The 19,799-nt window shown below is 49.0% G+C and overlaps 1 protein-coding gene across 5 annotated transcripts in view; it reads right to left on the minus strand.

The window, feature by feature from the left end:
* Nucleotides 1–19,799, minus strand: part of CACNA1D (calcium voltage-gated channel subunit alpha1 D) — a 312,906-nt gene that overhangs the window by 18,246 nt on the left and 274,861 nt on the right. For all 5 annotated transcript variants that reach the window (XM_024556516.3, XM_045192203.2, XM_024556517.3 and 2 more), the window contains 7 exons: nt 18,701–18,792; nt 17,621–17,780; nt 16,915–17,042; nt 16,681–16,777; nt 14,328–14,430; nt 12,994–13,095; nt 7,769–7,899 (listed from right to left, as the gene is read on the minus strand). In XM_024556516.3, coding sequence (XP_024412284.2) covers nt 7,769–7,899; nt 12,994–13,095; nt 14,328–14,430; nt 16,681–16,777; nt 16,915–17,042; nt 17,621–17,780; nt 18,701–18,792 — 813 coding nt within the window. The remainder of the gene's footprint in view (nt 1–7,768; nt 7,900–12,993; nt 13,096–14,327; nt 14,431–16,680; nt 16,778–16,914; nt 17,043–17,620; nt 17,781–18,700; nt 18,793–19,799) is intronic.

A 19,799-nucleotide genomic window follows, 5' to 3' on the forward strand; every position in this document is an offset into this window, starting at 1 on the left:
GTGAGAGCACAGTGCGGTTTCTCAAAGGCTACCTCATGTATGATGATGTCATCACTCTGGCATCTCGGTGTTTGCACACTCCATTAAAAAATTTTCTCACTTTTAATTTCTAATGCAGTAAATATTGGTATGCAAGGGGGGCTCATTAATTTGTAAGAGCACAAAAGGGACCTGAGACCACAGAGTTTGAGAACTGCTGATAACCTGTCCTTAAGACAGGTAGCGACATCTTTTCCTCAGGTGACAGACCCTTCTTCCCATTCAGGATTCCTGTTATTTTACCAACCTTTCTCCACTTTGGGAAGAAATGTCCTTTTCAGAGCTTCTCTGAGCTAGCCTTTGACACTTCTTGGCAGAGTGCTCTCACTGTGCCTTAGAATGGCGTGCTCTCCTATCATCCCAAACCTCTGCCTCTCTTATGTCTGCTGTGTGCCACGGAGAGCCAACTCGCACAGGTACCCACCCTACCTTGGAAGCACTCGTAAGTGGTAGCAAGCTCCTTCCCATGGATAACTGAATCACGGCACATGTGGGCTAATGAGGGGTACTAGGTAGGTATTATTCAATAACGTGCTACAATAATTAAGACCTTTTGTTACTATGTAATAGAACTTGTTGTAACTCCTTTTCAGCAATGTTATCTCCTCAAGGACTTTTGAAAATAGTAATTACTATTCTCAGAGGGAGGGTATCTACTTTTTAGAAAGAATATAGAATCCAGTACCCAATAATCCTGTGGGTTTAATTTTTAATTGGGCTACACCATAGCATAAGCTATTGAAGAAGAGCCTGGTACTCAACTCACATCTGCCTCCCACAATGGATACTGGCCTGCGTCTTCCACCCAGGGGCATTAGAGTTTAGCACCATGGTCTGTGGTGTTGGGTACCGAGTTTGCTGAGTGAGTCTATGACAATTCTAGGAAAATAAACTTGGGTTGTCTCCTACAACTTGCCTACATTTAAAGCTGTACTCTTCCACCAGGATTTTAGGAGAACAGACAGAGGTGTCTGTAGTTTGGCTGTAAACCGAGTTTCAGGGAATTCTTGTTTCCCTTCGGTGTCGAGGCCAGAAGCGGTCCCCATGATTTCTGACTGTCTTTTACCAACTGGCCTTGGCTACACACCTCAGCCAGTGCCGTTATTCAGCAAACATAGCCAGGCCCACGTTGGGTGAGACTCTCCTGTTTCATTTGAATCATTTCCTAAGACCCATCTAGAAAGTTACCATTTTGCAGTTTTTAATTATTTGGAAGGACTGTGGAGAAACACCAGCCACATAAATTGCTTGGGGCTATTCTGCCAAGGATTTGGCAGAATGAAGACTTAGATCTAGAAGACAGCTGGTCACACAGGCCCCTGAAGATGGGGCAACACAGACAGTGAGGGGAGAGCATACCGTCTGTGCTTTAGTGTTTAATAAACATCACATCAGGGTGGGGCGGAGACAAGCGGGGATCATGTGTCTGGGGGAAGACTGGCTCCTCAACTGTGTCCACAGGCTGACCGGCGTCCTTTCCAGGGATGATGCACCAACCTCTTAGTAACTGGTACATCCCAGACACTACCCAAAGAAAACGTGGGATTGCAGACCAGAGCGGAGTCCCAAAGGCCCCTACTACACCAGGCACTAGTCCTTTATTTGCCAAATCACAAAAGGGTCTGGAGAAGAGCTGGGGAGACTCATGGCTATTAACTGGCAGGTACAGACTCAGCATCCTCACAAAGGGTCCAGCCATACCAGAGTTTCCTGGCCAGCTTTCAACCCTATCTCCACACCACCAACCATGGTGATGTCTGAAGAAGCCAAACCGGGTCTCAGGCCTCACAGACCCTGCTGTGAGAACCCATAAAACCCACTGAGAACTCCTAGACTCACTGTAGTCTATACATGCGGGAGCAGAATCGGGGGCTGAGCCCAGCTCCATAGTGAGGCCAGGAAGTCCACTTGAGTCCAGGCAGATCCACTTGGTATCAGGACCCACTGGGGCCAAAGGGTAAAGGTCACAGCACACGAGATATCATGGGAACAGACCTCAAGGCTGGGAGGTAGACCGTCAGTCCTGCGTAGGAAGGACGTGCAGGATATCACTTCTAACTGGTGACACAGCTCCCCACTCAGCCCGGTCCTGGATGAGCACAGCTAGGAACAGGGCTTCCCCACATTCCGCTGGCTCCCTCCACCTCATTCTGCATGCCCCTAGCTCACACGCAGCCACCACTCTGCAAAGACCAGGGCAGCAAAAGGGGCTGAGGACCCTTCTTTTCTCTATTCACTTCAGAAACATCGTTTTTGCATTAGGGTTGCTTTTGAATGTTAGCTTTAAAACTCAGATTGGCTCCTGTGGGTATCTTGGGCTGAGCATCAGGATGTACAGACTCCTCAACCAGTGCTTGGCATTGGCTGAGAAATTCAGAGGGGAGGCCCTCCTGAAGCAACTCTGGGACAAAAATCTGTTCACGAGATGTGAAAACCCAACCTGTACAGTACCTCTGTTTACATCTTTGTGCATTTACAGATATCTTAAACAGGGGAGAATTCACCTTCTCATTGGATCACTACAGTTCAGAACAGAAAAGAGATAAAAGAAAAGCAGGAATTTCTTAAAGTTCTGGTAGTAAACAGGCATATGATATTATTATTGTTGTAGTCTTAATAATAAGCAATTATACGTTCAAAGTGCTTTACAATCACTTAGCTATTCCTCACAACAGCCCTGTGAGGTAGGTCGACATTATTATCCCCATTTTACAGATGGGGAAAACTGAGGCACAGAGAGGTTAAGTGTCTTGCCCAAGGTCACGCAGCAACAAAACGCTGGAGCTGGAACTAGAACCCAGGTTCCCTGACTCCTGGTGTCCTTGAAACTAGACCACACTGCTTCCAAAGAGGCATCCCCGGCCTGGCTTTGAGCACAGATTAAAGACGGACAATGTTGGATGAAGTTTGGGTGTGGTGGTGCTCCCGTGGACACGTTAAGATGGAACCTGAGGTGCTGCCTAGGTTGGTTTTGGCATGCGGGTGTATGGGTTAGTTTAAATGGGTGTGTCTGAGCTTCCTGTCCTGCCCGATCTCACTGCATTCTGAACTGGGTCACTGCAGAGATTGGAGCCGGATGGTCAGGAGGTCAGGAGGTCGGGACTGACTGCCATATAAAAGGAACTCTGTCAGCTCAGCACCCAGGGGCCTGCCAGTCTTTGGGAGTCCAGGCAAACTAGGGATGCAGGACTTTGGAACCGAGTCAGCTGCCCACCTTAGGCAGGTCTGCTTAATCTTTTTATTATTTTAATTTTTTTTTTTTTTACTGGCCAGCATCAGGAAGTTGTGTTCATTTCATTCTCCTTTTCTCTCTCTCACTCTTTCCCTTTCTCTGAGTCTCTGCTCAGAAGAGAAACCGATTAAGCCTTGCATGTTCCCTTTCATGAAAAAGAGCCACCGTGAGCAGTGTCCGCGACAGAAGGCCATGGCTCCGCTGATGAGCCAGGGCCCCGCTTCCACCTTCTGGAGGACTGCTTTGCTTGGAAGGGGTCTCCCCGGGGCCTTGGGTTTGCTTTTTCCTGCATTTCTCCTGAAATGCTGTTTCAGTAGAAATAAGCCCACTTGAGACTTTTCCCTTTCAAGGCCTTAGCCACAAACGCCTTCCGACTAACGAGCTTGGTGCTGTAGCTCAGGCAGAAAATTCTAAAGCATCCGTTCAAGCATCTGAAACAAATGAATCAGCCAGTGAAATCTCATCTGTTAGCATCTGTTCTCCTCTTAGATTAAAAAAGAAAGGAAAACAAAAGGCCTTTTTATGGCTTCTGATGGAATCATGCTTAAAAAAAAAAACAAAAAAACCCCACAAAAAACCCTTGGCTACTTTTTAGACTATGGCGATTTAGAAAACAGGTGTCTGATATTCCACAGATTAAATGCCTGCTGAACATCCCATTTGCCTTTGTGTTTTTGCACAAGCCTCCCTCAGGCCACATAGAGGCACATCGGGAAAGAAGCATCACTTGCTTCTCATACCACCCACTTTTCCACTTGACCACCTACGTCACTGTCTGTTGGCTTGGGGTACACACTTTAACACTATAAAACCTAACAAACGAACTCTTTGCAAGCTGGAAATAGTGGCCTCTTCCTTAAGCCCCACAGGTTTAAAACAAAAAAACAAAACTATCCCTCTAAAATCCTCCTGTCACTGAGACGGGCAGGCTCTCCCGTATGAGGTGAGTGAGGGACACGGTCTCCTCAGATTCCACCAGAGTGTCTTTTGCATAAAGGGAATCCCTGAATGTTGAAAGAAAAAGAAATGAACAAAACTTTTCCCACTTTGGGATCTTTTGTTTTCCTTTTCCATGAGATATTGGAAAAATGCGTGTCTGTCGCTTGCATAGGAGCCCTCCTCTGGAAGGTGTGATGGGGCATTACTGGTTGCTGGGAAGGGACATACTTTTCATGGCTGCAGAGCTGTTGTTCCTTTATTTACTTGCTCCTCATGGAAACTTGCAGGTCGCTTGGATGCAGCAACAATGGATGAAGAGCAAATGCTGAGTCAAACTAAAGTGAATATGGCATGGAGGGGATGAGTGAGGAAAAAAAGGCCTGATGCAGCTTCTCTCTGATTCCCTCTGGAGAGGTGCTGGAGAGAAGGCTGGCTTTAATGTCGATAATGGATGGACAGATGGAAATTGCACACTCATTCAGACCACAGAGGCCAGAGGACACAGGGTGCCGAGCTCCTCCCACACATGGATGCAGGAGCCATTCTCCTTCATGGAGAGGGGACACTGCAGTTGGTCTGAACACAGGGAGACCAGATGGAGCCCACAGGGTTGAAAGCCACAGTGCATCTGTGTGGCCTTGAAAACCATTTTCATGGAGGAGCAATGCCCAGAACGTGGACCAGTTCTGATGCTTTTCAGACAGACGGCACCCTACGCAACACAAGCACGCACATGCCTATGTCTTGTCTTCTGCGCTCACACCGAATTGCCCACACTCCACTTGCCATTAGCAATCGGTCAGCCGTGTGGCACCCTTGGCACAGCGAGAAGCAACTCACCCCACTTTTCAATGAGCCATGCCCACTTTCGGGTGCTTCCCTGAGGACCTATGTACTTGTCCTAGTGACACCGTGGGTACAGTTCTCCCATCGCCGCTCAACCCCATTTCCCTAACTGCTACATCATCACGTAACATTTCATCATGCCGGAAGGAAGAGCCTCCTCGTGCTAATTAAAAATAGAGTGACAAATCATATTTAAAGCCATTTCTAGAGCCGAGGAAGCCAAAAATGTAATTAGAATTATCCTTCAAGGAGACAAACTTTTTTCTACTTTTAATGTTTGCTTCAGAGTCAAATGCATTTTCAGAATTTATCTGTCAAGGTTATGAATACAACTTAATTTCGTAGGCTGTGCACACAACATAAATCAGAGCCACAGCCTCGACTCCCAGTGGAACTGTGTGAAATGTGTTGATATTACCACCTAACTGGAAATATTTTAATTTCACCAAGGAAATAAAACTCTTTCTATAAACAACAAAATGGAAAATGGGTAGGAGAAAAAAAAAAAGAAGAACCTCAGCATTACTGTAACACAATATAACAGAGTCTTTCAACCCATGGCTTAAAAATGCAGTCGTCACCTCATTCAAACCTTCAACTTGAACACTCAGGGAAGCCTGTTCATATGGAGTGGTAATTACTTAGCCATGTATTGTTTTTCAGGTTTTAAAATATTGAAAGTCTATATCCAGACATATCCAGTCACCAGAGCGAGCACTGAAGCCATCTAATCAGGAAGTCTTGGGAATTCAGAAAAGGTGTAACTCTGTATTGAGGTGGTCATCACCCGTGCCTTCCTCAGAAAATAGAAGGGTCTCATAACACAGAGCTAACTTGGTTATTGTAAATCATAACACAGAAACCCATGAAAGAGGTTGTTTCCCCTCCAGAAAAGTGATCAACTTCCACCAACCCCACCAGCTAGAATCTGAGAACGGCAAACAGGGCCTACAAGCCGAGGGTACCACGCACTCTGAAACCTGGCCAGCCTAGTCCTCCAGGCCCGAGGCTACTTTCAAGAAGAGATGTCAGAGACACGTTTCTCACCCTCTCTCTTTGCACCCAACTTGGCCACACCACCCTCAAGATGTGTGGGCCAGAGACCTTTCAAATTTACAAACACCTTTGAGTTTGCCTTGTCTGTCTACGGCTACTTGTGCACTGTGATCAGAAGGGCTGTCACTTTGCAAACTGGATTGGCAAGAGGTGAAAGAGCTTTGCTTACAAATTCTACCACCTGAGACAGCAATGAGCTGTCTGATTGGGCCTGTGGTTCAATGAGCCACCTTTAGGAGGTGGGATCAGAGAAAGATCAGAAATTGTCTGCAGTTGGATTCGGCTTATTCCCCTCACCCTGCAGCTGTGTGGGGAGAACGGGGGCTTCATCATGAATCAGCAGGTCACTGTCACACAGAGCACCTACTGACCCAACACAGGCGTGCGCGTCCTACGTGCCTTCGTTCACTCTTTCGTCCTTCACATTCACATTCTCTCTCTCGCAAGATCACAGACAAGCCTTCACTTTGGTAGTGACCATGACTTTGAACACTGAACAATCAATATGGGGCATTTTTCCCCAGAAAAAAAAATGCAGGACTACTTTACATTCACCCTTACCAATACCTACCTATGAGGCCCAATTTAAGACATGTGGTGATAACAGGTACATAAAAGTAATTTAATAAATTAATTAAAAGTAAATAAATTAGAAAGGAAACATTCTTTATCCTATTCATGATGGACCTAAAGCACTGTGGGTGGCAGAGATGACAGGGATTAATTTGGACAATTGTTTCTGACAGCTTGCCAACCTCTATGGTTCCCTTTTCCCAGGTCTTAGCATCTTTCTCTCCTTCCCTCTTCACTCTGCTTTCTCCATCACCAGCACTCACAAAGTCCCCTCCCTGGCCCCTCTGTGCAGCTCTCCATGGTGACTCCCTTCCCCTGCACACCTGCTTCCCACTGCAGAGCTCTGGGCTCGCCAGGATTCTATATCCTCTTGCACTCTGGTTTGAACCAGAGGTCCCTGAAGGCCACACCCACACTCTAGGAGCCCAGGGAGGGGATGGACTGGCTGGGGGGTGGGGACGAGAGGCTGGCCTGGGTGTGAGAGAGCAGCATTTGCACAGCAAGCCTCAGGGCCATCAGGAGGCAACAGAGAGAGACACACACACTGCAGGCTTGCACACACACATGCACGCACAAACACACATACACACACACGCACACACCAGGAGGTGATAGATGTTACTGAAATGGACCAAAAACCAACAAGCAGTGGGGTAAGAAACAAACAGAAACAAAACAAAGCACTTGCGTTCAGATGGAAAGCTGTTTAGTGGGCAGCTAGGGCCCACGCCCAGGGCTGGGGGAAGGTGGGTGCCTGTTCTGAGGGCTCTGCCTTGGGAGAAGCGTGGAGGAGACAGGTGCAAGGGCCACCCTCGCTCCCCTCCCTCAGGGCTGTGCCTCCACCGCCACCATCCTGGGGGTCCTGTCCCACAGGCTGCAGCGGATGACAGAGAAAGCAAGGAGAGGGAGGCACTTACCTTGTGGCCCAGAAATGGCTAGTCCACATTTTGGGGAGTGTGCAGTATCTCAGTTTAAACAAAATCCTTGTGGTACTGCTCAACCATGACCTGTCAGCTCTCTAGTATTTCAAATAAGCTTGTAAAATCGTTAGTGAGAAGAGAAAACAAGAAAACAACAATTCACCTGTAGGGCAATTGTGGTGTTCTTCGCAGGGTATTTTCCCACCAGTCCTTGTTCTTTCCGTTTCTTGAATTTCCTAAAGTAGTCCTGTATCAGGAAAGTGGCATAGAACTTCCCCACGGTTACCTCATCATCTAAACGGAGAGACCAGACAGAGCTCTCCCGAATCAGCACATTTGCACCAAGAGCCTAAACACTGGCTTCTGGCTGGGGGAGGGGGTGGGGGAGCGCAGAAGGCACTGAGCTCTCGGCTTACTACACAGGAGGGAGACTAGATCTAGCAAAAAGCAAGGTTTGGCAAAGCAGTTAAGGCTTAAAATTAGAGTCAGTTAAATAAACTGATACTCAACATTGCAGAAAATAACATTTGTCATGAATTTAATAGAGCAGCGTATTAGTAACACTACCAAGTGCTGTCTTTGTTATTTACTTAAAATAAAAGTTACAAAACAGAAAAGTCTTCATAGGCCGTATTTTCACTCCTGTGCACAGGGATTTGCATGTGTAATTACCATGAACACCAAGGGCAATTAGCCATCCAAATCCCTATGCCTGGAGATAAAGATAGAGACCTCAGAGAGGTGACAGACAAGCTTGGAAGAAGAGGAAGGTTCAGTAAAGTGACTGCAAACCCAGATTTTCATGTGCCCCTTGACTCTCTGCCAATAGCCTCCATATGCCATTTCTTGGTCTGTAATTCAGAACCGCTTGTGGTTTTGTGCTGTGACAGTGCCAACCAACCTCATGGTTTAGCTGACTTCTTTCCATTTTATTCAGAAACAACCAACATGGATCGCTGGGAACTGGAACTCTGCTGAGCATTTTATGGGTGATGCATGAGGCAGAATAGAGGCTCCGGCTGTCTGACGATAAACCACCCTGGCAGTGTGCATGTGCTCCGGGGGTCTCCACAAGCCCTGCTCTCCCGAGGGTGCTCACCACCCGATCCGCGGTGCACCAAGGCCTCCTGGGTGGAAAGCTTGGGCGCGCCCCACATGGGGCCGCGGGCCACTGACTGTGCCTTGCAGAGGCTGGGAGGTGGAATGGCTGCAGGCCCTCAGGCTTTAGTGCGGCTAACCTTTTGGCCAGGCCGCCCTTGTAAGAGTTACGTATGATCTGGGGCAAGGGGCTCAACTTCTATGGGCTTGTGCTCTCGTGTGTAAAGGGGGCTGCCTCTCAGAGGAGCTGTGAGGCTCACAGGAGAGGAGGCGTGTGAAGCACTCGGCCCCCTGCTGGGTGGTCCTCAGTGCTGGGGGCTGGATGGCTGTGAGCCATAGCACCATTATTTTATAGCCCACCAACGGTGGCATCCATTTTAATGGACCACAGAGTACCACAGGTTGGGGGACACCAAGGCCCACTGTGCTCCCTAATACACCCTGGGTGGGGTTCACTTAGTGCCCATGTAGGAGGTGTCTCTGGACACGACTGGGCCATTCTGGGCCGCCTCTCCAAACGGAGTAGGTCAAGAGCTACTCAGTGCTTCTGTGAGAGGAGATGCTTGGACTGGTCTGGCTATGGGAATGTGTTGCATTCCTTCCCAACCCACATTGGGCAAGTCCTGGAATGACGTAGGGGCCACCACAGTGAAACGAAGGCTTTGCAGAGCATGTGAAACCATGGCCCCTGACCAGTCTCAGCTGGTCCAAGGATGAACTCACGGGCAAGGAGGCAAGTGAAGAGAGACCATCCAGGTCTTGACATTTCAACCAGATTTGCTCTCGAGATGCTCCCCATTTGGCCCCATTCCAGCTACGCCTACTATCGGGCACCTACAGGTGCCAGGCCCGGTATCAGAGAAGTTCTATACGGGTCACCTGGCCTCTTCAACTATAGCTCTGAGACGGCGGATCTGCTCACCCGCTCAGACAGGTGAGAGAGGTAAAGGACTTGTCCCAGGCCAGTCGAGGTAGGACATGAGCAACCAAGCATGGGCTCTTCTCCTCCTCTGCACACCTCCCTGAGGGACGGCCTAGCTTCTGCCACACAGGTCACCTTCTTCTTTGGGGCTGCCTCTCCCAGAAGACAAGTCTCTCTATCTCCACTGGGCTGCAGTCAGGAGGACGGACTACAGGCTGCATAGAGGATCCTGTGGATCCCGGGACACTCCACCTGCTGCGCCACAGCCGGCCTCTGCAGTCCAGGGCTTCCAGTCTTCTCTGGGGGCTTCCAGAAATACACCACTCTACCTACAGAAGGCCCTTCATTCCATACGGGGATGCTTCCAGCACACGCAGGCCGACCCTTATCTCCCTTCAGCCTGGACTGTGCTAGCCCGCAGAGGCCAAGGGGCTCCTGCAGGAAGGCCTGGCTGTCTGTGGCCCACAGCTAGGGTGACAGTGTGCTCAGAGCGGAGGGCTGGCTGTGTCACTCCCAGAGGGGCAAGTCCAGGGCAGAGACAGCCACCCAGGGCTCTGCAGGGCAGGATCCAAGGACTGCTTGGTCTGCTCCATTAAGATGCTGAGCTAACTGAGACTGAGGCCAGGAAGAGTTCTCAAAAACAGAAGATGTAAAAGCTATAGCAGGACAGAAAATGAAGGAAGAGAAGGCATGAATGCAGGGAGGCTGCCTGGACTCCTGAAAGAGATGGGGTCAGCTCTGAGTGCTCTTCAGGGAATGAGAGCCAAAGATCCAGGCCAAGGACGAAGGCCCAGAGGCAAGGAGAACCTCTGGGAGGAGAGGGGACTTCTAAAGAAAGGGGGAGGACCCACACAGTGGCATGACAAGACTGAAGGTGGAGTGAGAGTCCGAAGTAGGCAATGAGACACCTCAGCCTTATGACGCAGACAGAGGACAGGCTGTCCCCACAGCCAGACTCCTGCAGAAGAGAAGTTCCCAGCTGGTAATTCAGGGCTCAGTCCTGAGTGTCCCCTTACTATGAAGCTCATGACAGCCTAGGGGCGCCTCACATCACACCTGAGCTGGCAACAGCTCCTAAGATGAGCACCTACTCCATGACCAGGTCTGGAAGGGGCTCTCTGACCGCCCCACATCGCCCAGGCACTGGGACAGCTCCCTGGTCCAGTCTGCTGCTCTCTGACGAGGTGACAGCATGGGGGACACGGAGCCCCCTCAGTCTTGGGGAGCTACCCACTTGTTGGCTCAGAGGGCTGTACAAATATTCTATTTCCTAAGCGTGCCATGACGTGGGAAAGGCTGGGAACCACTGGCCAACTGGAGTGTGAAAGAGTCAGAAACAGACAGAAATTAAAACACTGCTCAGCAACTCATTCAGGGTCTGTCCACTGAAGCCAGAAACGCACTGCCTTCTGAACGTCTTCAGTGGCAATAGCAGTGATCCGAGGTTCGGCCTGATGAGCATCAGCCCAGGCACGTACACAAGCCAGGGCACGGAACCTCTGCAGCATTCCATCTCCCTCTAAGGTCGTTCCCTTCTTCTTGGTTTCACGATGCCACCTGACGCCATTTTGAAATAGATTAACACATCATCCTAAGCCTCAATCCATTTTCAGAAATACCAAGAAAAAGCCAGGGCCCATCATTGAGGCAAGAAAGCAGAAGAATATGTGGCCTAGTAGAGCTAGAAGATGATCAGTTTTTCAAAGGAAGGGAGCTTAGATGGTGAGCCAAAGTCTGGACTATTTTTCTGGTCAAATAGAAAGAAATGAGGTACCACAGTGCTGTGGATGATGCCACCCAGGTGAGTCTAGCCAGGATGGGCACTGCTGTGTGAGTGAGACTAGTGTGTAACAAGGGTGGCATTTCAAGAGCGACGTGAGGTGCAGCAGGCGGAGCAGGGCTCCTGGCCACGTGGGGAAGGTTTACTTAGACAGACACAGCCCACTATTCTGAAGCATGCATCTGTATTTTGAGAAACACTGTAGGGGAATACAGTTGGCAAGAGATAACTCTGATTCCATGCCACCACCCTAAAACAGAATTGCTTCAGAATATTCTGAAAATTGAAAACTGAGAATTGAAAGGAATGGAGGCTGCAGAAAAACCTCAAGCACATTGTTACAATTTTACAAAACCAACATATCTAAGCCATGCGAGCTCGTGGATGTGCAGCTATAAAGAAAAGAATGAAACCAGAGTCGTTTTAAATGTGCAGGATCAGTTCTTCTGCGGACAGCCAGGGTTCTCTGGGTGGGAGTTGGGGGCGTTTGTTCTTTTTTTGGGGGGGGGCACTTTTTTGCTTTCCCCATTATCATTTCCTGGTGGGCCATCGTCCCCAGCTTTGAGCAGGAGGCCGTGCTAGCTGTGGGTGGTTCCCTGCAGTGACACAAACTCATACTGCTTCTTGCTTCATGCTGAGGAGCAGAGCTGGCCACCATGCTGCTCTCTCTGACCCCAAAAGCCAGAGGTTGTCACCTTCTCAGAGGGAGAGGCCTTGGCCACCGTCCTGGCCTGGGGTTCCGGAGTCGGCATCCAGGCCTGAGCCAGAGCAATCTCGAAAGCTGTGGGGGCAGTGACACTATAAAGGTTTGGTTGGTCACAAAATACACCAACTGCTTAGCACGAGCCCAGGACGAGGGGTGACAGAATGCTGCACGGTGACCCCGAGTAGGCTGATCCTGCACCTTTAAAACTTGAAAATAAAACAGTCAAAAACAACCACCTCAGCTTCTAAGTCCATGTGCACTTAAACAAAAGTGGAAAAACAGTGTATACATTATATATATATATATGTTTTATATATATATATATATATATATAAAAATCTGAAAAAAGTTTAGTCAGTTATTTCATGATAAATAACAAAAGGACATAAGCATGCCTGTTAGTCCTGTTCCTACTCTAAATTCTAGTTAAGGGGACACCTTTGGTCGTTAGGGTAGTAAACGCAGTCTTGGTAAGAACATTTGGGAAATACCATTTTCTGACAGCTAACCATTTTTCCTGAGAAGCTTTCAACAATACATTAAAGGACAAATGGAAACTAGTTTTAAACATTTCATTTTGGGCCAAAAAACATAGGCTTTTTCGTTTTGAGGTGGCAAGCCTGTTCTCTAACATTAATTCCTCTACCAACAAGAAAACCCCCACTCCAGCCATCTTGGTCTGGTTTCCCTCCCACTGACACCTCGCCTTCAGAATGGTCTTAATATTACCCCCAAATAATACCGCCAAGGGGCCTTCTTTAGCTGTTGGCCTCAATGACCTAGCTGATACATAAAGCATTCTGCAGTCCAGGCTGGCTGGAGACTCTGTCACTGAAACCAATGTGCTGGCCAAGAATTACTTAGGAAATAGATTACACTGACCACCAGCTGGTGGGACGACCTGGTCAAGTAGTTTCATGCTGGTTTTCTTCCAGATTTTCTTTATCACAGCTCGGAGTTCTTCATTAGCTTGTTCCAGGTTCCCTGGATTCAAAATGCAAGAGGAGAAAACAGGCCTTGCTTCTTCTACCCAGCAATCCCTCTCTGCTCTGACCATTGCTGCTTTCCTGGCTGGAAGCAGGGCCCTCGGGTGGGGCACCCCTCCCAGCAGGCTCTCTCTGGTCAGGGTCATTCTCATTTCCTATAGCAGCAAAGAGATACGGTCACTCCACTGTGGGGACAACCATGTTTTACTCTGGAATCCCAAGCCCACGCCTATTCCCTTCCTGCTGCTCCCTGTCTGGAATGCCAAATCCTGCCTCCAGCCTTAAAGACCCAAACTAAATTTTGCCCAAATAAGACTTTCAGTTCCTACTGTGTATACTCATCTGTAGCACCCATATGATCTTGGTCTTTTATCAGAAGGGCTGAGGTTTGTCTCCTCCACTAACATGTCAGTACAGAAGAGCATCCTGCCCTCTGCATCCCTCACTGATGCCGCTGGGGCCCGGTACACAGAAGCACCCTGCAAAGAGCACATTAGCTTGCAGGGACTGGCTCTGCTGGACAGTCACCCTGAGCTTGGGAAAACAGCTGTCCACTAGCTCCGCAGTGTCCCTTTTGACCCCTCTTCCCTCTCCTCCCTCACAGGCTCCGCTTCTTCCCCTCCTGGTCACTTCTGCCTCCCATTCCACCTCTGAAGCTGCCACTGAGCCAACCCCAATGGCCATGCTACAGGGCTATTCCAGCAGGGCCGAGCATAGCCCCAAAGGCGACTCTGCTTCGCGTCAGCTGAAAAGACGCTGGTCTTAACAGTATTTCCCGTTGCCCACTATGTGCCAGCACTGCAGAGGGGATTCTGCAGACATCAGCTCATCTTGTCCCCAGGACTTCCCTGATTTGGGTGTGTTTATTTCCTTTCCATAGAGAAACAAACTACAGGTCAGAACAGCCAAATCCCTCTCTGACGGTCACACAAGTCGTAAGGAGCAGCTGAAGTGAATGCGTGTACCCCGATCTCCCACCTATTTCTCCCGCTCTGTAGTAAGCAGTGGCAATGAGCACCTCCAGACTTTCTGGGACAGTGAAGAATAAAGGAAGGAAAGAAGGTGGGAAGGAGGTGGGCACAGCCGCGTCCATCAGCACAAACATTCTCATTGCACTCACCACCCTCTTCCCAGGGCCTCCTTTGACAAGGAAAGGCCCAGAAGGCAGAACACAGGTGGGAGGGGGCATCTCCCAGTTCTACCACCCGACCTGCTCCCAGGGGTTCTCACCTTCGGTCTTGATTTTAAGAGCTGTTCGAACCAAGGCAAACAGGGTCGCATTAAACATGACTGTCCCGTCACTGTTGAGAGGCATGTTCATGGCAACTAGTCTCTGCAAACAGAAAGAAACGTTTTGAACTAGAATGTGAATGATTGATGACAGCATTTTCTACATTTATTCTGTTTCTCCCTCCGATCTGTTGTAGTCGACCCTCAATTTAAGTCAACAGCCATGTGAGCAGCACCTGCCAGCCGGAGGGCTCTCACAAGACAAAGATCAAAGATTTAGTCATGAAACACAAATGCTGGCCCTTGGATGAGGTGTTTTGGTTTTTGTTTTTAACCTTAACTGTTCAACCATCTCACTGTTTCAGCATTCTTCTCCCTTTCTCATTAACCAGCTCTCCTTGTGTGCCGTGGGTCAGGACTCTCTTCTGGGCACATCCTTCAGGCTGCTGTGAGGGTAAAATGCTGTACCAGGCACAGTGAGACAGGTGCAGGGCGTGGGACTTGGGTTCGCACGCAACGGGGTTCATTACTATTCCTAACACAGGGAGCGTCCTTCGAGGACCTGCCCTGGTGAGACCCTTGTGGAGTCACGTGGTTCCTCCAAGTGCTTGGTCTTTCAGGGCAACATCCCTACTGTCCACTTCTCTTCCTGTCCTCCTGTTCCCTCCAACACCGGCACTGAGAGTTGGACAGGAGTGGGTGACAAACACCCTCTCTGGGCCCCCGGGACCTCATCTGTAAAAACTGATGACATGCCCACACCAAAGGGGCCATGCAAAGATTAAAGATCAGAGACACAGATTTCAGCCCAGTGCCTGGAACAAGCTAAGTGCTAAATGATGATAATTATAATCATAAATAGTTTCAAATCTCTTATTTTTGGCTGACAGGGTGTCCCTCCAAAAAAAAGTAAGAAAAAGGTTTTTTTCCTCTTTATTAAATGCACTGGAAATGTGTGTTTGCCTGATGCACCCCACTTAACTTCCCAGTCCTATTACCAACCAAACGTCTCCAAACCCAGCACAGGCAGCCGGGACGCCTAGTCACTTTTCCCGACAAGTTCCTGAGTCAACAAAATGGACCACTTTGTGCCTTTAGGACACTCAGATCCTTTATGTAAAAGGGTCTGGAAATGCAAATGCAAGACGACAGCTCCGAGTGGGAATCCACTGTTCTTGGAAAGCAGAAAAGAGGCTGGTACTAGGAAATTTATGAAAAAGAAAGTCAACTGCCAACCCGGAGTCCAGGCTGAGAAGAATCAAAGACATGGCAAGGACCCCAGGGACTTGCTGATGGGACTCCGGAGACTTCAGGGCAGGGAACAGTTTGGCTTAGAAAATTTCTTTGAAAGCCTGAAATGCACAGTAGCCTATACTCTGTTACCTGGGTCTTGTCTAGAACAGGCCCGGCAACCCTGGAATGCAGACTGGCTGGATTTCTATAGGGTCAAGTTTCAACAGGCAAATCTTGCAGTTTTCTTATTTAAAAGGGGAATTCTTTTCTGTTGAAATCATGGCTGGAGCTCACAGAGAGCACAGTCTGATGTGAGAGCTACAGAAATGGAGCAGGTGGGAGGTCTGGACCCATCCACAACAGGCCCCCGCCTGCGGCTCCCCAGGAGGGGAGCTGTAGCAGCAGAGGGCACAGTATGGCACCCACCAGCACCCCCGCTAGAAATGCCCAGGGACCAGGTCTTCTCCATTCTACTTCCCAAATGGAGCTTTAAGCCATCCCCTCCTCACTGACCCCAGATCCACTGCCCTCTCTCTGGCTCTAGTCACTTCATACTTAGACAACTCAACAGCCCTCCCGGGTGCTCTGCCGGGCCCAGCTTACTTCTCCATTGCCAGAGCTGCCTTCCTCACGTGGAAGTTCCCTCGTGTTTCTTCCCTGGAACTAGCATGGCATGGGATGTTCTGCACAGCTATGCTGAGTTTGTGCCTGCGGCCTTCTGCCACTTCCTCTTCTGTTCTAGCCACACTGTGATTCCCCATTTGCCAACACGATGTCCATTCTCCTGCCTCTGTGTCTGGGTTCTCTGTGCTTCCTTTCTGCAGCGCCCTTCCCATGCTGACAAACCCCCACGTCTCTCCTTCTGGACCTGATGCAAATGTCACCTTCCCCTCCATTCACCCAGTGACAAATTACATAATCCCCTTCCTATTCTTATTCTTGGCTGACAGGGTGGCCTCAGAGTTACACTTCTGGGAGCTCCCCAAGGACAGGAACCACATATTATTCACCTCTGCATCTCCAGTGCCCGACAGAAGGTTTGAGAGAATGTCACTTCGTGTTTTTTGAATGAACAAGGAAGTTGCAGCAAGAGAGGCCATCACCCACACAGGACATTTACCTTACAGGCTACTCTGTGTGGGCATAATTTCCCAAACCCCAGGGGAGGCTGGATGCGGCGAAGCAGGGTGACCACGTCCAGGTGCTTGATCCTTCCCCTGGAGACAAAGTACAGCATGAGGTCCAGGGCAGCACTGCTGGCATGAGCTTCCAGCCCATCCCGCCTTCCACCGAAACCACAGCCAACGTGCCTGAAACAGCCCACACCAGCCAGATAGAACCCTTTCCAACCTACTTTGCCTCGGGGTCATATTCTGACCATATTCTTTTGAATTCATCTAAGTGGTGAGGTCCCAGAATAGACCAGTCCCGGGTCAGGTAATCAAAGTTATCCATGATGACAGCCACAAACAGGTTGATGATCTGTGAAAGCAAATGAGAGGGAGGGAGCTTCACCTACAGTGGGATGAAGTGGGCTAGGAACTGCTTCTTCGTTACAGGGACAAAAAGCACTTGAACCCATTTCTCCAGAGAGGCTTTAAAAACTCTCCTTCTAAAGAACATTTGAGGGAGCATAGGCTTCTAGCTTTCTGAGATGGCTTTGGTTCTACTCCCAGGGGAGGGCAGGAGGATGAATTATCTGGACTTCTGAAGCACATCACAGTTTTATAATTTCATTACTACCAAATAACTCACACTCTTAAGTCACCGCTACATGCACTGGCTTTGAAATGTTTATAAAGAAATCAGCAGCCCTAAAAAGCTAGGGCAGTGACTGCCCCAAGCCTGTGACTGAGCATCAAAGCCCTGTGGACAATGAAGGTGCTTAACATTCAATGATCAAGCAAAAGCCTCTGCCAAGACTGCCAAGTGGAGTCTAGGGTGCTGCACTTCGACACAGAATACCCACAGCGAGTGGATGGGGCAACATCACTGGTCTGAATTCCAAACACTACATGAACATCTGCTCATTCAGAGGGGGAGCCCTTCTGATCACGTACCAGAAACGCGCAGAGCATGTAAAAACTGATGAAATACACGATGGCGAAGTTGCTCCCACAGGAGTACTCCTCCCCAGGGTTGTAATCCGACTCGGGGTCACAGAGCTTCCCCGGGAGGCAGGCCAGCATGATCTCCTGCCAGGCCTCACCTGTCGCACACCTTTTTTAGAGGGAGCAAAGAAAGGGCTTTTAGTTGGGGAAGAAGGGATTGGACGCTTAGACCTCTAAAAAATGTTAAGAAAAAAAATTTTTTCACTGGAGCAAAACCTAAGGAATTTGTTGAAGAGCCAGTTTTAATCAGTGAAAATATGAAATTCCTACTTATTTCAAATGCAATTTATCTCAAGAAGTGGAGGCCCTGCTACAACTTCCTTTGATTTATATCAATCGATATAAGCACATCAATTCTTTTTGTAAAAGGAGATGTTTATTTTTGTGCCTTTTCTTCAAACCCTTAAAGTTTTTATGGATCATTAATTGTCTTTTAATGACAACATCTGACAACTTGATTAGACCCCATTCCATTTTGTTGAAAGCCAACAATGGGAAACTGCCTACCTTGCAAATGACTTGCTATCCAGTCACCAAAGACATTACCAATTACTTCTATGATTTCTAGGAAGTTCTTTCACTTTGAGGCACCCTTGGTTACAAAGTTAATTAACTGGGGTTAAAAACAATCCCATAACATTTCAAATTCCATATTTTAGGATGTTCCCCATTGGCTGTGCAAAAGGCCTCTATGTTCATGCAAAATCTCCGTGTTCCTGGTTGTGTTTCAGAGCATGCTCCCCTGCATAAGCTTATCTCCTTCCATTGCCCCGGTGGCCTTAGTGGACCCAACTAACTCCCAAAAGGATAAACCTCAAGCCAGCCACAACCTGAAAAACCACAGCAGTTTCAACAAGCCAGCAACATTCCGTGCCTGAGACGCCAGTGTCTTTGTTTACAAATAAAAAACAAATACAAAAAGCCGCCATGACCCACTGGGCACGGGCACATGGCTTTAACAACACGTGTCCTCGGTCACTCCAGAGCCTGCAGCTGCAGGGAGACACGCCCTGTGCAGGAACCAGTCACCTGAAGAGCAGCAGCACTGCCTGGGGAAAGGTCTGGAAATTGTTGTTCCTGTTGATCTGGTTGTTATCTCTCATGGCAACTTTCCCAAACATCTGGGTGGAGAAATTATTAGGGAAAGAAGAACAGATTTTGTCATAAAAAAAAAATCCTCCATATGTGAATTTAGAACTAACTAAAGTTCCAGCCACACCCAAAGGGCTTTCCCACGGTGCTTGGCACTTCGTTTATTCACAGAGAAGTGCCAGGCACTGTGCTCACCACTGAGAACGTGGTGATGTTGGGCACACTCTCCCCTCAAGGAGCTCCTTTCTCTGGGTCAGAGCTGGGATGGTCCAGCTGGACAGGGGAGCACAGAGAGGTTCGCATATCGGAGGCTGGGGGGTTGGGTCAGGGAGGCTCCATGTGAGTGAGATGAAGGCCCAGAAGAACTGAGGCTACACAGGTGCTCCAGGAAATGAAGAGAACGAGTATGCACAGACAGGCCACGGTCAGGCTTGTGTCAGGCCAGTGGGCCACGGAAAGGAGGGTAGGCTTTACCTCCAGGGTAAGGGGAAATTAGGAAACACTTGTGGGACTTGGAGAAGCAGACTGACATCTCAGAAGAGGTGATGCCAGTGGTGGTACGCGCAGTGCAGTTTGCAGGTCTCTGAGACAGCTCTGGGTTTGCATGAGAGCATCCTGCATAAAGGACCTTTTGGGGCACACGGCATCACATACTGCTGAATGGCAGGGGCTCAAGCATGTTGATTCTTGGTGCACAACTCCTGGTGGGATTCCTAGCAATTTGAGAATCCTTCTATGCCTTCAGAATGAAATAAATAAGCATGACCCCTTCTTTGCCTCTGGAATCGCTCCATCTCTTTACACTCATATCCCTCCCCTATCTGAAAGAGGGCATCGAACCTGCAGAGAATGTGGTACAGAGGCCACCCAGGGACGTCCAGCCCCATAGGCTGCCCTCCACCTCTCTCTCCTCCTGGAGGTTCTGTCCACTGCAGCCACTCCGTGTTAGGGCTCAGCTGTTAATGAAGCTCCAGTCCTGTTCCCTACCCCAGGAAGAGCTGGCAAGAATCCTGACACCCCTCAGCCAGGGTCAAAG

Source organism: Desmodus rotundus, chromosome 8 (assembly GCF_022682495.2).
Source record: "Desmodus rotundus isolate HL8 chromosome 8, HLdesRot8A.1, whole genome shotgun sequence".
Lineage (NCBI taxonomy): Eukaryota > Metazoa > Chordata > Mammalia > Chiroptera > Phyllostomidae > Desmodus > Desmodus rotundus.